Source organism: Camarhynchus parvulus, chromosome 2 (genome assembly GCF_901933205.1).
Source record: "Camarhynchus parvulus chromosome 2, STF_HiC, whole genome shotgun sequence".
NCBI classification, from domain to species: domain Eukaryota; kingdom Metazoa; phylum Chordata; class Aves; order Passeriformes; family Thraupidae; genus Camarhynchus; species Camarhynchus parvulus.
The window spans coordinates 87855837-87872748 of NC_044572.1; the positions used below are offsets into that span (position 1 = coordinate 87855837).

The 16912-nt window shown below is 43.5% G+C and overlaps 1 protein-coding gene across 1 annotated transcript in view; it reads right to left on the reverse strand.

Moving 5' to 3' along the window:
• Nucleotides 1-11641, reverse strand: part of TERT (telomerase reverse transcriptase) — a 30314-nt gene extending 18673 nt beyond the window's left edge. Inside the window, 4 exon segments of the mRNA XM_030943471.1 lie at nucleotides 804-993; nucleotides 5209-5404; nucleotides 8337-10227; nucleotides 11214-11641. Coding sequence (XP_030799331.1) covers nucleotides 804-993; nucleotides 5209-5404; nucleotides 8337-10227; nucleotides 11214-11519 — 2583 coding nt within the window. The 5' untranslated portion in view covers nucleotides 11520-11641.
• Between the last annotated feature and the right edge of the window lie 5271 nt (nucleotides 11642-16912).

A 16912-nucleotide genomic window follows, 5' to 3' on the forward strand; every position in this document is an offset into this window, starting at 1 on the left:
GGGGACAGTCAAGTACATCAGAGCAGCACTGAAGTCATGCAGTTTGATTAGCTCTGTAAACACCATAATGTGCAATATTATGTGAAATAACACTCCACAGCTCAGAGCAGCTTTTAGCTGATGCTCTTTTCACCTGGTTTGGGATCACATGGTCTGAACAGTTAGTGCTAAGAAGCTGTTGACATCTCACCCATTTGGGGAACACTCAATCTTGGGAATGAGACTCAGCCTTAAGGAAAAGCAATTAATTCAGCCGGGCAAGATAGTGAAACTGGGCTGTCACTATTCCTTCTGGCTAACTACCCTTTTAAATAGCTTATTGCGTGCACTGAGTGTTCTGTCTGTTCCCACACCGCAATTACTCTCAGCTTCCTTCCCAGCTCTCTACTGTGCTTGTTCCAGCTTCCTTGCCCTTCCTTAGACCCTCTTCTGTAACGCACCCAATCCACTGGCACTACAGGCAACTTCACGGATCAACACGCACTATCAGTATTAAGGCAAATCCTAACAGGCCAGACTCACCCATATCAAAAAAACAGGATTACTTTACAAGCCATGTTATTCTATTGGGCTCATTTGCTTAAGGCAGGTTTGGAAACAGAAGTTTGTGATCCTGGAACCGGAGGCTTGTGGTAATTAAGCACTGGAAAGGGAGAAGCTAAGCTGCAACAGACCCATTCAGGCATTTTGATCAGAATGCTACAGTCCACCATGTTAAAACTAGTTTTATGGAACAAAAATGCTTACTCCATTTATTAGTTACCTACATCAAATGCATATAAAACAATGAAGTAAATAAAAACCTTCTTTTCTCTGCTTTCCTTGCTGAGTGCTTGTGGTTCGACAACACCGCTCACTTTTACTATGGGTCTCAACCCATTTGGTTTTGGAATAAACCGGAGCTTTGATGCCATAGGAATGAACTTTTTTTGACGGATAGTTTCAATCTCCTCTGAAGACAGAGGCCGTAGCTGTACTTTGACAAAATGATTTCTAAAATACAAATATACACTTAGTGTAAGCAATAGGAAAGGCAGAAAACGAAAACATTTAATGTCTTTAGGATAACTAAAGCCAAGTATTTTTCTAAGATAATACAAATACTAACCTTTACAGAAAGTGACATGAAATTTTGAATTTCAAAACAGTATCACAGCATCTGAATGACAATGTAATACAAAAAGAAACCATATATTTCTGCTTAATGCAAATAAAAACCCTTCTTAACACAAATTAAAATTTAAGCGCAGATTCGTGGGGTACATATCAACATTATGAAATATGTTGAATGCAAGAAATGGGAAGTTGGATATTGTTCATGGTTTCAGAAGTTTGAAAGGCATTAACAAAGTTGAAAAGAACCTTCTGAAAACTACTCTAAGACAGCTTCTGGGAAGAACATACAAACTGTAATGGCTGCTCTACTCCTAAGAGTTAGGGGATCTACTACTTATTAGGTGCTGGGATACACTGGCAACATAAGGGCTTCAGGTATGCAGGACTCTGATGACACAGTTGAAGCAAACAGCAGAAAATAATGAAGAGCCACAGGTTCTGGGCTTCCTAAGTTCACCTTAATGGGAAATGTGTTTTCCTCTCAGATCCCCCCCCCTCAGGATTCACAGTTCCATGAAAATATCAAAATCAATACTTTTCCATACAATGAATCGGGAAAATGGCGGTGGAGTAAAAGCCCTTGTTTTTACTTAAGATGCAGAGTTAAAGTACCCTACCTGCAACATAAAAGACCTGGATAAATCTCCTGCACTGCTTGTATTGTTCAGATGGACAAAATGTGTCCTACAGACTAATGGCTATGATATTACCCTGGGAAGTAAGGGAGGCAATTCAAGTCCTCACAAAAGACTGGGCATCAATCTAAATTTGCATGAAGACTTTTTACATCCCACACAATCCAACAGGCTGGTTTAGCAAAAGGAGGCCACACTATTACAAAAGGCAGTGGGTGAATGGTGGAAACCTGGTAAAGATGCTCTAGGAGACACCTGAGAAGCCAAGAATGCAGGTGAGAGAGGCACACAAATACTTCTTTTGTATGCCTATACAACTCAAATACAAGCTCATGATCTGTCTGCTAGGAACTCTTGGCATCTGAGGGATACAGGGCATGACACCTAGAAGATACAGTGGCATGCAGGGCTGGTGAGTTGAGCTACTGAAAAGAGAGCTTTGAGGATTAATATTCAAATTTTCAAATTAAATTCCTGGTAGAGGTCCTGCCCAAAGGAAAGCAGAAATGATTGCTTTTCCACAGTGAGGGATCACTACTCTTTATAAAATTACGTTCTTTGCTGAACACAACATCTACTATACTATTAGATGGATAACCAGGATAAAACAAGTCACTCCAGTTCAACAGAAAAAACTTAATGATCAAATTTCCCTCCCTCCCTTTACAGCTCACATTCAAGACCGGAAGGAAAAAAGCCCCAACGAACCTCTATCACTATATTAAAAGATATGGCTTCCTTTGAAAGTGAAGACAAAGGCCAGATATTGGCAGATCTTCATTACTCCCTCTGGCCAGCTGGAGATGTCTTTTTGCCTGCAGCAACATTCATTGCTTATTTCGTGGCATTTGTAGCAGTGTTGATGATTTTGAATGTGCACTAATCTATCAGCCACTGAAGCATGCTGCTCTCACAGGCACTCACAACGCTGTTAAGCACTGAAACTTGAAGTAACTTGACTAGATGGTCCTGCTGTCTTTTGATATCTCACCTCAATCTGATGGGGAAAATTCAGAATTTCTGCAGGTTTTAATCCTCAGCAGCCACTGTGTGGGGCAAGGCCAGGGACGGCATGAGCTTTAGGAAAACAGGTGTTCTCACCACAACACTGTGCTCATTATTTTTAACACACAACTTCACATTCTGCAGGCTATTTAACTTGAAGCAGCTGTATCACAAAATACTGTTTTCTTAGCAAATTCTGCTTTTAATGTGGGGACTGAAGTTTGTTATAGCTTCAAAAATTAATACAAAGTTGTCTGTTCACAATTACAGCACACACTGATCTCCACCAATACAGCAAGACTAATATAAAGACCCAGGGCCCCTCTGAGAACCCTGCTCCATATCCTTGAGTGGGATTCTGTCTAGGATGATCTACTCAAAAGGAAAGTCCTTCAAGATGAGGATTTACTCCCTAATGACAATGCAGTCAATGCAAAGGTAAGCTCACAAGTAAGGTCCAGGTCCACTCAGTCCAGCCTGTTCCATCCATTCTCTTCCTCCAAAGGAGGATACAGAAGAACTCAACAGGAATCAGTGGCTACCAATGCCTTCCTGCAAACCAGCTCAGAGCAACTGCTTTAAGCAGCTCCAGCTGAGGAGAACCAGAACAACCACAGAACATCCATTAGGGCAACAACTGAGGTCACCAGACACTCCTCCTCCAGAGAAGATGGAAGCAGCTCAACAGCCTTTGGCACTACTTCACCAGCAGTGCCTGGCTGGTTAAGAGCAGACAGTGTCTGAACAGCCTCAAAATGGCCAAGGCTGTCCTAAACACCTTGTATCCCACTATCTCTAAAGACCTATTCCAACTTCTTTCCTCCTGTGTGAAGCTGGCAGCTGGCCACCTCGATGAATGCAGAAAGCTGGACTCGTGGCAGACCTCATGTAACACATCACACATGAAAAAGCAGCGCTGAAAGCCCTGTCAGTGAAGCTTAACCGCAGCTGTTGGAATGAGAGTAAAGTCCTTATAAAATATCATTCCCGTAGCCAGAAGCAAACATCCTGTTCTTAGGACACGCCTTTGGCAAGCACGCAGCAGCATTTCCTTGGGATGTTTCTCCAGCTTCCAACAACCTGCACTTTAGAGACCTTCCAAGCAAAAGGTGAGAAGGGGCTTCCTGCATGGTAAGGAAATACGTGGGGAGGAAAACAGAAGAAACAAGACCCTAGATTAAGGTCTTTTGAGTTCAAAGCACCTTACACATTGCGTTTTTCTAGGAAACTGGGAACACAAAAAAGCTAAATCCTGAGTTGCTTGCTCTTAAACCCCAAACCCCACAAAAAATCCATTATTTACTACTTCTATTATTTTTTATTGTATCTCTACTATGTGAAAGTCAGTACTTGATCATGTTTTGTGCCAAAGAATAGTCTTTAGGTACAGTGAAACTGCATAAAACACTAATTGCAACACTACAGCTGTTAGTTTGAAGACAGGACAGAATGTGTGGGACTGCAAATTAAATTCTACTAACTATTCAAAGAGCATTTTCTGTGCTACAACTGCAAACAAGACTGAGACCCCATTAAGTGCAAACACAAATGCAAAGAGTGGCACTGAGATATCAATGCTGAAATCAGGGAGTGACAGGGCAGGAGGGGAAAAAATCACACATATAACACTGTGGACCAAAAGATCAGAGAAAAAGCAAAAGGTTCACCATTACAAAACAGCCACTAAAACACAAGACATTAAGTGTGCTAATTTTTCACAGTTCCAAAGCTCTCTCAGATACCAGCAATTTATAATAAAAAACTGAAAGATGTGAACTAAGGAGATGGGCTGTTCACATCTCCCAACACTGTTCATTAAAACTGTCTTTCCTATTTTCTCACTTAAATTGTTTAAAATTTTGTCTTAAATAATGCTCTAACTTAAATGCATGAATTTTTAAGACCAAAAAAACCAGCATGGAATCCCAGCCATACTGAAAAATGAGCTGTGGCTTCTAAAACCCTTAACCTTTGGAAAAAAAAAACCCTAAACCCACTAGGCTACTCTCTGATTTTTATGAATAGAGTATTACAGCATTTCAGAAGAGCCTTGTATTTTCTTTTTCTAAATTAAAGCAGTTGAAGGAAATTGAGTATTTTTAAAATGAACTCTCATTTTAAAAGGTTACTTTGGGATTATATCACTATGCTTTACTCATTGTTAAAAGGTATAAAAACTGGACTTATAACAAAATCCTCTTCATAGTGGATTTTAGTATTGCAAAGATTTCTAATAAAGAAGTCTCAATTTGAATTAGTTTTCTCACACAAACTATTTCTGAAATTACTAACTGTGCATGCTACAATCACAGGTTGAATTTTCCTCTGGGAAATGAAGTAAATAAAATTGATATAAATAGACAATAAATTAAAGCAGAAATATACCTTTACACAACAAAACAAATGATTTCTATCCATATCCATTAAAGGTTAATTAGTTTTCTAGTGTTACCTAATTCCAATGTTCTGTAACTTGCCCCAGATAAACTTTCGGTAGTAGAAGAGCATGTTTTTCTGGAACATAGTCTCGGTGATATAGAAAAATGATCTGAGCAACTCAACAACATAGGTACCCATCAGCCAGTACAGGAATTTGGCCAAAAGTTCTTCACGGAAACAATGTTCATCGGCAGGAACAAAGTGATCACCTTCAATAAATAATTCAAAGGTAGTTATAGTAACTATCAACTCTTAGCATGAGTAAAGAAACAGAACACACAAACAACTTGGATAACATTCTTGCCCTAGCTTGAGGTCATGAGAAAGAAAAAAGGTAAGTACAAACAATTACAGAGGTGACACTCCAAATTTTCAGGGCATTAAATAATGCAACTGACCCAAGCTTAAAGCATTAACACAGGAACTAATCTGCAGTGACAAACTGACATAGAGGATACAAATACATGCCACAGTAGCCCAAAGACTTACTTTCTTACCCAATATCAAGAGTGCAAGATCTGTAATGCACAAAGGCAAGAATATTGTGAAACGAGAGGTAAAATGAAAAGAAACAAATCTACTACAATATAAAACTTAAAAAAAAGGAAACAAAAGACTGAAACTAACATAGACATACTATAAAAATTAACAAAAGTAAACTGAGGTGATTTGGGGATAAGAATGATATTCAGATTTCCCAATTACATGAAAATTAACTAATTATAGGGTTAGGCTTTATTTCAGACATCCTATATAAAACTTACTGTCGCAATCAAAGAAAAACAAAGAAAAAATACAAATCACCCAAAGTATATCAGTACTTCCCATTTAGATGGGACAACAATTATGAACCTACAGCATTCCTAACTACTGCTGAATTTAGGGTCATGTAGATCTGTAATTACATCTAAATACAAATAAACAGGGAATAAGGCCCTGGGCTACAATACTGATGTTTTGGCCAACTTGCAGTAATAATTTTTCTAATTACATTTAAAGAGTAGAATTTAGCCTAAATGCAACAGAATTCTTAAAGAAACTACACAGAAATATTAGTTTAGCTGCTCAGCACAAATCATGGTTATGGCAAGAATATGTTAAAAAAGCTTAATTTTGATGCAACAGACCTGACAGTACAATTTATAAAATGGAAATAAATTTTCAGTTTTCTACTCTGTTTTGTTTTTGCATGCTCCAGGGCACAAACATTTTCATGTATTTACAGCACTTAAAAAAAGACTAGTACTACTTCAACAGAAGCCAGTTAACATTAGGGAAAAATTTCACTGCTGGAAAAATTTCTGATTGAAGAGTTGCAATATGAAAGTTGAATCAGGATGCTGATAGGTAGCTGCCCTGGAAATAGCTTATTTCTTTTCTAAGTTCTTGACAACAAATGTAAAAAATGACTACAATTCAGGAAATTGTCAAGAAATCACTACTACTTTTGGAGGAAAAAACAACTCCTCCTACAGTGCAGCAAAGCAATTCAAAGCACGTTTAAACATCAAGCATATGACAGTACTTCCACAAAAATTAAAATAAGCCTATATATTGCTTTGTCTGAAATATGACTAGAGAAGAGAGCATTATATTTTTCAAAGATCAGACGTTCCAAATTACCATGAATCACACACATATTTTACAATAAAGCCTTTTTAAATATTTAAATCCTCAGCATTTTGGAATGTGTGCTTTTGAACCACAGTATCTGAATAAAGAAATACTGTTTCCTAGAATTAAGAGTTTCTTATGAAGTGTAATCTCTCTTACTTTTGACATCAGTTCTCAAACATCAGACTTTTGATCTTCCTCCTACACTTGAAAGAACCTGTAACAGCTTCAAAACTCATTGCACTTTTCAACAAAAGAATACAATTTTCAGCTCTCATTACTGTAGGATCCAAGTACAATACCAGGAAAGAATAAACACTCTAAGCATACCAATTAAGGGAGCGCAATCCATATTGCAATACATGAACAACAGAAACACAGAAAAATTAAAATATGCACTAGATCCTACAGCAATCAACCCCAGAACACTGGCTTCAGCCTAGATTTAAATCTTAGGATAGAGTCTGAAGAACAAAGTCAAGGAAAGGAAGATTCACCTGTCATTTGGAAAGAGGACTAAAGAGAAATGGATTCATACACAATCTGGAGCAATCAGCTGTTGCCCTCATGAGAGCTTTTTAGCCAGGGACCACTCAGCCTGGGGGCTTCTGCACCACCAATTAGCCAGGCTGAAGCAGTGCTCAGTAAGGCTCTCTTGATCCTAGAGAAGGGATCTAGAAAAGGTGACAGATGATGACAGCCCTTTTCACATGGACATGTAATGATAGGACAAGGGGGAAAGATTTTAAACTGATAAAAGTAGGTTTAGATTACATGTTAGGAAGAAATCCTTTACTGTGAGGATGGTAAGGCACTGGAACAGATTGCCCAGAGAGGCTGTGCATGTCCCAGCCCTGGAAGACTCAAGAAGAGGCTGAATGGGGTTCTGAACAACCTGGTCTAGTGGAAAGTGTTCCTGCACATGGCAGGGAGGTTGGAAATAGATCCTTAAAGCCACTTAAAATTCAAACCATTCTGTGATTCTATAGTAGGCAATCCCTGTATTGAATGGGTCTCATACTCATATCTTTCTCACAGGGCTGATGTGAGGGAGTAAAAAACCCTGGTTTTTTTCACTCCCATAGCAGAGGAACCCATGCCACTGCAAGTATATTGATCTGCTTTTAGTTCTTTCTGAACTCCTACAGTAACAGACAGCGTTTATCCCTCTCGTGCTTAGGTCACACTTCAATGGATTTTCTGAATTACTGCAATTTGGATAGTAGGAGTGGACAGGAAAGAGTTTTGGTTTTTTTTTTTAGCCCAGGTTCTGAATTCATGTTAATGAAAACATCACTCTATTAAATACAAACAGCATGAATGCAAACAAGTTTTGAAAGGAAGACAAGCTTAAGAGTCCTTCCACCATCAGTTACAAACACTACCAGGTTTGCTCTCTCACCTATGGTTATTACCAATGAACTCAGCAATTCTGAGTCCAGATTCAATATCCCCCCCTTCCCACCTTAACCATAAACACCAATCCTCTGACAGCCCCACCACCTAGTCCTTTAATGTAAGAAGTACCTTTGCCTAGACGAAGCCACATGCAGTCATTCACTCTCATCCTCCACATCAACTCCTGCAATGAAACCTTAGCAAACCTCCCCCTGGAAATGAACACTTTGACATTTTTTAGAAACCGGCACTTGTTGTGGTTTGAACCCCAAAGCTCTTTAGGAATAACCTTCTCCAGGCAATCCCTCACAAACATGTACACCTGCCAGTGGCTGCTGTGCTGCTTGAGGAGCTCCATGAGGGCTGAATCATGTGCCTCTCGTGGGTTTTGCTCCTCACTCGGCGGCAACTCCTCACGCACAGATTCTGCAAGGGGAGCACCTAAGTTGTCTGGCACATCAGTGTGACCACATTCACATCTGCTGCTTGTCACAGCCTTAGCAGGCTCTTTCCCAAACTGTTCTGCTTGCTTCTGAACCTCTGCTTCCCCGGGCAAGGCTGCCTGACAAAACAGCTTGATTTTTTTCATACTGATTTCAGATATCCAAACGGGGCAATTTTTTCTCAAGAGAGCTAAGTAAGCACATTTTCCATGGTTGTTTAGCAGTTCCTGAAATGTATCCCTCATCTGCCGGTAGCGTTTGGGCAACGTCTTCTTTCTCCGCTTGCACTTTGGCAGACTTTGGTTATGCCTTTGCTGCATCTGATTTTGGTTTAAGAATATAGCTTCTATAAGCTGTCTTCCACCTGCCTCAGAGCCCTGCAAGCGATTCAATACAAATGATTTAGGAAAACATTCTTGGAAACTCCTGCAAGAATAGAGAAGAGACTTCCTCCCAATGTATGCTGCAGAACTCAGGAGTCTATTTGGTGACTTCTTTGATAAATGAGGTTGGGGACTTTCCTGCTCTCTGCATTTTGAAGTACCCTCCACAGGTTTGGTTTGTCCTGAAGCCAACTGAGATTCATACGTACGAATCTCTACTCTTTTCCTACGGGATTTTGCTTGCAGTTCAGTGTTGGACTCTAAAGGTTTGTTACTCTGAAATCTCTGCAGAAGAGAGCCTGCCACAAACTTTCTCCTGCCACGAGATGTGTGAACTAAAGAAGGACCAGACACAGCACTGTTACTTCTTTCAGAAATACGGGGGGTTTTAATGACACTTTCAGAACGTGGTGCTACATACCCAGTTTCAGATCTCTTGGAACTACTTTGGTTTACATCAGGAACAAGACTACAAGCCTTTTCCTCTCTCACTTTCTCCCCTATTTTTGCCCTCTTGGCTGGAATTTCAGATTGTTCTCTATGAAACTTCCTTTTTAGAGATGGAGCTGCTGTGGCTGAAACACATGAAGTGGAGCTACTCTGTTTTTCCTGATCTTCAGTAACCACTCTGATCTGTTTGCTTGCTTTAGAAACAGCTTTTGCAGAACACTGGTCAGTGGGCACTAGGCTTCGTCTCTTGTTCTTTCTTTCATTTCTCATTCTGGAGACATTAACTTCACATCTTTGTCTGTATGACTTTAAAAGATAATTTCTATGAAATATAAGCCTTTTTCGCATGTATTTAAGCAAGCTAGTACGTTTATACTTCGAGAACCTTTGTCTAACAAATACCAGGGATGAGTCTACACTGTGTGAAATAAGTTCATAAATTGGTTGCCCACAAACTTGGTAACAATTACTAGGGGGAACAAGCATAAAGACTGCACAGTGTTCCAATAAATACATCATCACATCATCCCCTATGCGGCTCAACAGTGTCTCCCAGAAGCCGCTGATACAAAGAGTTTCCGTGGCAGTATTGGGTAGGTAGCTGTGTATCTTTGAAAGTGGCATGACTGGGAATTGAGAACTGTTCTCATCTGGTAAAGAGTATCCATATGCGAGGACATTCTTCTTCTTTTTTTCACACAGTCTCTGAACGACTCTCGCGGTGACCTCACTTTGACTAGATAACTGAAAAAACAAAGAAAAAAGAAAATTAGCTTTTTTCACTTACTCCTCCATAAACCACAATATACCCTTTACATAAAAACACATGCAAAGATACACAGCCCTAAACACCAGTTTTCAAAGCAGGGTTAATTATTCACAAGCATCATACTCAAAAATTAAGATTTTCCAAGCGTAATGCAAGATGTTCATATGTAGCAACGTAAGCCGACGACTTGAAGGAAGTCTTTTTAACATCTGCCCTTTTGATCCTGGCTTTTATGTCCAGGAAACGCCCTGCATTATTCCCGTTGAGTCCCTCAGCAGCTCAGACTCCACTGGCTCCAGTGAATCCGTGTTCGCAGATCCACATTTGCAGGCATGCATACGTGCTCGCGCAGGCTCCAACCTCCAGGGAACTAACGCTAATTTTCTTGAGGCCTCCATTTCCTTTTATGTAAAAGAAAATTCAACGGAACGACTCGGCACACAACTCCAAAACCCATTTAACAAGTTGTCCTGGGCTCGCAACCTCTGCTTCCTACCACAGCACAGTTTAGCTCATATGGCGCTAGAAAAAAAGCGGTCTTCCCTCTCTGAAAAGCTTTTCCTCCGCTTAAACACCGACCTGCAGCCCGTTCTACCCGCTTCTTCTTTAGTCTCTCAAGACTGGGGCACTCTCCATCCCCAGTCGCTCCCCGGCCACTTTCGGCTCGTTCATCCCTACCCACATGGGCAGGCAAGGAGTCAGGGAGCCGCAGGCACGCAGCGCTATCCGCTGGGCCTTGCTCTCCCACCCCCAACAAGAGGAGGGAGTGATTCCCACCGCTCCCCGCCGGCTCTGGAGCCAGGATGGAGCGGCGGACGGCTATGGGAGCCGGCCGGGCCCGCCCGGCAGCAGCCACCAGGGGCCAAGGGCCGCCGCGCCACCCCCGGACACGCACGGAGCGCGGGAAGCGCCGTCCCAGGGAAGCCCCGACAGGGCTCTCGTCCCCCGGCCCCCTTCCTACCTGCTGGAAGGTGAAGGGCCGCGGGATGGCGCGGGCGCCGCGGGGCACGCACACGAGGCACTGCCCCACGAAGTTGCGGTAGCCGGGCGCGTCGTCGGCCCGCAGCACCTGGGCGTCCCCGGCGCCGCCGTCCCCCAGCCGCCGGACGAAGGTCTCCAGCGGGAAGACCTCCGCGTAGCAGCGGCGCAGCGCGGACAACACGGCCGTGAAGGGCTCCCTGCCCGCCATGTTGCGGCCAAAGAGGGCACGGGTCCACCTGGCGCAGCCGCGGCGCCCCTCCGACCCCGCCGCTCGCCCGCCGGGCATCGCGGAGCGGCTGCTTAGAGATGAATTAATAAATAAATAAAAGCATTGGCGAGGCAGGAGAAAAAGGAACGGGCCACAGCATCCTTTTAAAGCTGCGGCGCTGGTGCGGCGGACCGGTGCCCCCCGCGTGGCCCGGAGCAGCGGCGGGCGGGGCCAGGGCGGCCGGGGCGGGGCCGGAGGCCGCTGTCCAGCTCCGCCGGCGGGGGCACAGCCGCAAGGCTTCTCTCCAAGGAACGCTTTTTCCCTCCATTGAGGATCTGTCTAAACTAAGAGCAACTGTAGGAAAGATTATGGTGGAGATGAACACACTAAACCCTACAAATACCGGAGTGGTTCACCCCGTACTTTTTCATCAAACTCATGAATGAAGAAGCCAAATCGCTCACGATAGTGTGTAACTTCCTACTCCAAATTTGCCTTGGTATCTGAAGACTTCATGATAGAATACTTGATGCCAGACTGTGAAGAGATTGCAGGAGAGTCCTGGGGAAGTGCAGGTCTCTAGGCCCCGTGTGTCTTCCAGATGAATCAGTAGAAATCCTCAAATTACAGCACGGTTTGAATTGGAAGGGACTTCAAAGGTCATCTAGTTCCAACCCCCTTGCCATGGGCAAGGACAATATATGTGAAATATCTCTGCAATAACAGAATTAGGTGGTGCGGAGAAATACAAATTGCTCAGCCAACATTGCTCCCACAAGGAGTCCTGCCCATGAGTTCTGTCAAGTGTTGGAAAGACATGAAAATTATCTGGTCAACTGGCTGATATATGCTACTTGAATTTCCAAAAACCTTTGCATGAAAATGCGGCATGACACATCGCATAAATTCAACAAACCCAGGACTTTTGCGTAAATATTTGGGCAAGATGGAGTTAGCACTCTACCCACAGAGGATGAGGTGACTGACTGTCTTCTACCCAGGCTCCATAGTTAGGTTGCTGTGAGTATCCTGCAGAAATATAACAGAGTTCTCTCCTTCCCAAAGATTATAGAGTGCCTCATCTTTGAGAGGAATCATCCAACAGATCCCATTGTAGAGAAGGCTATTTTTTCAGGTGTGTCACTAGTTGAAGGGAGATGTTAGTGTCCCCGTGGTCATGGACAGTCTTGTCCTTGGTAGAGGTGGTGCCATGCAGTGAGTAATTCTCACCAGTGGCAGGGACAGACATATAGAAATTGTGGGTCTGCTGAGACAGAACAACGTGTACCTTCCCTTCCTCTAGTGAGGTCTTTACAGACTAGGGAGTGAGGTCAGCGTCCCACCGCTCATGGAGGACTGGCCTCCTTTCCTACTAAAACAATTAATTTCTTCCTGGAACCAAAGCAGCTCATCTCCTAACATCAGCATGGCTGAGGAGTCAACTCCCTGGCACCTTGTGACCTACAAGTTGAGGCTTGCCAGACTCTTTTAGCCCTTAACAGAGACAGGCACCAGCTGGCATTCCCAAGGGAGGCAGAGCATTAACACCAGGCTTCATGGCACCTCAGTGAGGCTGTACCTGAAATACTGCACTGCCACTGCATACTGAGGGGCAGGGGATTTGTAGACAGTCTGAATCCATCAGCATCTGCACCTAGGGTAGTGATAAAGGTGGTTCCCTTGGTCTGACCTCTGAAGGATGTATTTGACATGTATTTCCCCCTACATCTCTGTTGCTCCAAAGGTGACAGTACCCTTAAAGTAGAATATTGCCTGTGGCAAACATAAGGTTCACCATTTCCTGTGAGAAGCATGCTCAGAAAGAAAGTAAGAGGAAAAGGAAGAAAAAGGGATTCATTAATCTCCACCAGCTGCTGGCAGGTCCCAGCCTGTGCCTCTTCCTGATGCCTGCTTGGTGGCAATAACCACAGCAGTGGTGGAGGGGAGAGGCCAAGTTAAGGAGGGCTCTTTCCTCTTTCTTTTCACAGGTACCGTGTGTTTTTCTGTGTGTCTGCCATTGGGCTGGGGAGAGAATTCAGGAGGGGGAGGGGGAATGAAGTAACATGGAAAAAGAGTATGGTTGATTTTTTGGCTTTTGGGGTTTTTTTGGAGGGGTGGCAGGATGAAAAAAGAAAATAGGATCACAGAGACATAGAATAGCTGAGCGTGTAAGAGCTCTATAGAAGTATCTAGTACACTCTGCTGCTCAAAGCAGGGTCACTTAGAGCAGATTGCCAAGTGCCATGTGAAATCAGGCTTTAATACCCTCAAGGACGGAGACTCCACAACCTCACTGCTCCAGTGCTTTATCACACTTAAAAAAAATCATGTTTAAATGGGATTTCTTCTATTTTAATTTGTGCCCACTGCCTCTTATCCTGATATTGGATACCATTGAGAAGAATTTGGACCCATCTTGTATTTATTCACTTTGATATGATCCCCACTGAGCCTTTCCTCCAGCCGCCTCACAATCTCCTCATATGTCAGATTGTCCTGCTCCCTAATTACTTTAATGACCCTCAGTGGAAAGTTCTGTGCTTACTACAATATCACTCTTTTACTGGGAACCCTGATCTGGACAAATAATGTCCAGATTATTTGGACACAGTCATAGTTCTCAACAAAATTTATGCTTCAAGGCACACTTAACCTTATCCACATCCTGCTTTACAACCAATTTCTGTGAAAGGGGGTTACTCTGTGTCATGGTTTAACACTGGCACAATGCCAGTGCCCCATGAAAATATACTTCCCTGGTGTTTGCTGTGAGATGTGACCAGGAAATAAGCAAAGCAGGCTTCTAGCTTAGGAAAAAAGGTTTATTAACTAAACTACAAAAGAAAAAAAAAACCACACACACACACACACCTGGAAAATGAAAACTCCACACAAGCATTTCCTCTTCCCCCCACCACATTTCCAACACATCTTCCAAATTTCAACTCTCCATCCATTACCCTGTAAATACTCAATTTCAGTCTGTCAAGAGGAGAGGAGTCCTTCTTGGATGGCCATGGTGACCTCTTCCTTTTCATGTCCAGTGCTCTCACCACATGAACATGGACCAGAGCTGCTTCGAGGGTTGTCCTTTTTAAGGGTGCTTTGCCCAGTTCCAAAAGAACACAGTCTCTCACTTTCGGGACCTCTTGTCCCCCCATACTTGTCTACCCCCTGGGGCCGGGGGGCCTCCAAACTGAACCCTCTCAGTTCTGAGCCATCGCCTCCCCCCTGCATGCAGCCTCTGTGTCACGAGGAAGCATGGTTCTGTCCATGGCTGTACCAAAAAGAGTCCAGCAACCAGCTACTCCATCATCTCTTTCCAGCCTCTTCTTTACTCTCCCAGCCTCACTCACTGCTCCAACTGTCATTCACTTGCCCATTTCCTCTTTATCATCCACTCCATCTCCCCTCCAGGAAAGGTCCAAATGCTCTGTGAGGTCTTCATTGTCCAGAAAGGGGTTAACAAACTCCTGCACACGGCCAGGCTCCTTCCCTGCTGCACTCCCCTCTTCCCCCTCCTTCTCCACAGCCGATATCACTTCAAGGCCACAGGCCCGTACCGGCTTTCTCTCTCTCGTCTTCTGGCTGGGGTGGGGGGGGGCTGCCCAAATCTTCTCAGGGCCTCTCTCCCTCTGTCTCTCCTGGGGGGGGGCTGCCCAACGCCTCCTGGTGCCCCCACCACCCTTCCATCCTGAGGGGTCAGGCCTACCTCTGCCGGGTGCAGGTTTTCCCCTCCCCCACCCAGCTCGAAGCCGGGCAGGGGAGGCCTTGCCTCTTTGCTGGCCGGAAATCAAAGAGAGAGCCCAAGGGGGTGCTCTGCTTCTAACCCCTGTGTTCTCAGAGGCGCATCCACCCTCAGTGGCCAAGCCTGGTGTCAATTTAGAATCTGAACACCTATTGGCCTCTGGCCACTCCATTCCCAGAAAACCTGTTTCCTGTAAACCCACGACACCCTGGGAATGGATGATGATAGAGGAATGATAAAAATAAAATGCTGTTTTATGGTCAAGCAACAAAGTTAAAGGAAATGAGATGTTATGTTTGGGTCCAGCTTCAGTAATGGCCATTTAAACAGGCAAGCTTTCTGCAAATGTGCCTGTTTTCAAAGCTCCATTTGAGAAGGCTAAAGGAAACTCTTAGAAGAAATGTCACAAGATGAAGAAGGAAGGCGTCTTTCAAAAACCTGAAGCTGTGTTCAAATAGAAAAGTGAAAAATAAATCAAACAATATCAGATTAGTTTGATTAATAACTTCTCAAAGTTGAAAGAAACATGAAACATCAGAAGTGGAACAGCTTGCCAGGAAGCTTATCATGCAAAAATGGAGAAGGAACACTTAGGAGAACTGTGGCAATACTGAGGAATTTCAGGGAGGCTCCTGTGTCAAATCTTTGCACACAGCATGAACAGTCTCAAGGTCAAAGTACTGTGAATTATGTTGTTCAAGAAAGAGGGAAAAATACAAAAATCGGTGAGTCTCTATAATTAGATGGTAATTACCAGTGAGTTTAAAGGAACTTGGGGATTACCCATGTCAAGACAGAAAGTTTCTGTATCACAGGCTATGAAAATATGTAACCTGACATCAAGACTCCTGAAGGATATCATGGGGACTACCTAGCAGTAAATCTTAAGACTCAGCTGTGAGAGTTAACTAACTCTGTAGTAGAGAATGGATTTAGTGGACATGTGGATAACTATGGCACATTAGAGCAGTCAACATTACATTTGCTGAGGATGACATTATATGATACAAGGGGACATTCCTTTGGTCAGTTCAGGTCAGTTGTCCCAGCTGTATCCACTCCCAGTTTCTTGCCCACCCCAGTCTGCTCTTGTTGGGGGCAGAGTGGGAAAAAAGAAATCCTGATGCTGTTCCAAGCACTGATTAGCAATATCAAGATGTGGGCGTGTTGTCTGCTAGTCACAGGCCCAAAGAAAAGCACAAACAGGCTGCTCTGAAGATAGGTAACTGTCCTTGCCAGACCCAGTACAATTTGTCAGAGTAAGACCCTTTTTTGGGCCATCGCATCCATCACAGTCATCACTGATGAAGGGATATTCAGCCAATGTGGCTGACCTTGGTGCCAGTCTCACCTGAGGCTACTGCTTGAGATAGATCATACAGTGATGTGCCTTTAATCAAGGCCATCCCTTCAGCCTAACCAGCTGCTCAGTGTAATCCCTTTTGAGAGCACCTGTCACATGGATTTTATCTGCTGTGGAATGAAGCCTGTTGTGATAGTGACTTGCTCTCTTTGTTGCCTTGCATCTGCAGTCTTTGTTTTCTTTACAGTGGTCTTGGTAAATGGAGATGTGATTTGGTTCTCTGGCTTGCCCTGTGCAGAGGGCATGTGGTGTGGGGAAACAAGCCCTTTTTAGCACTAGTATCACAGTTACCAGACTTACATGGATCTAGTTCTTCCCATGTCTGTCCACTACAATCCTCTGGATTGGGACTCTCCCTCA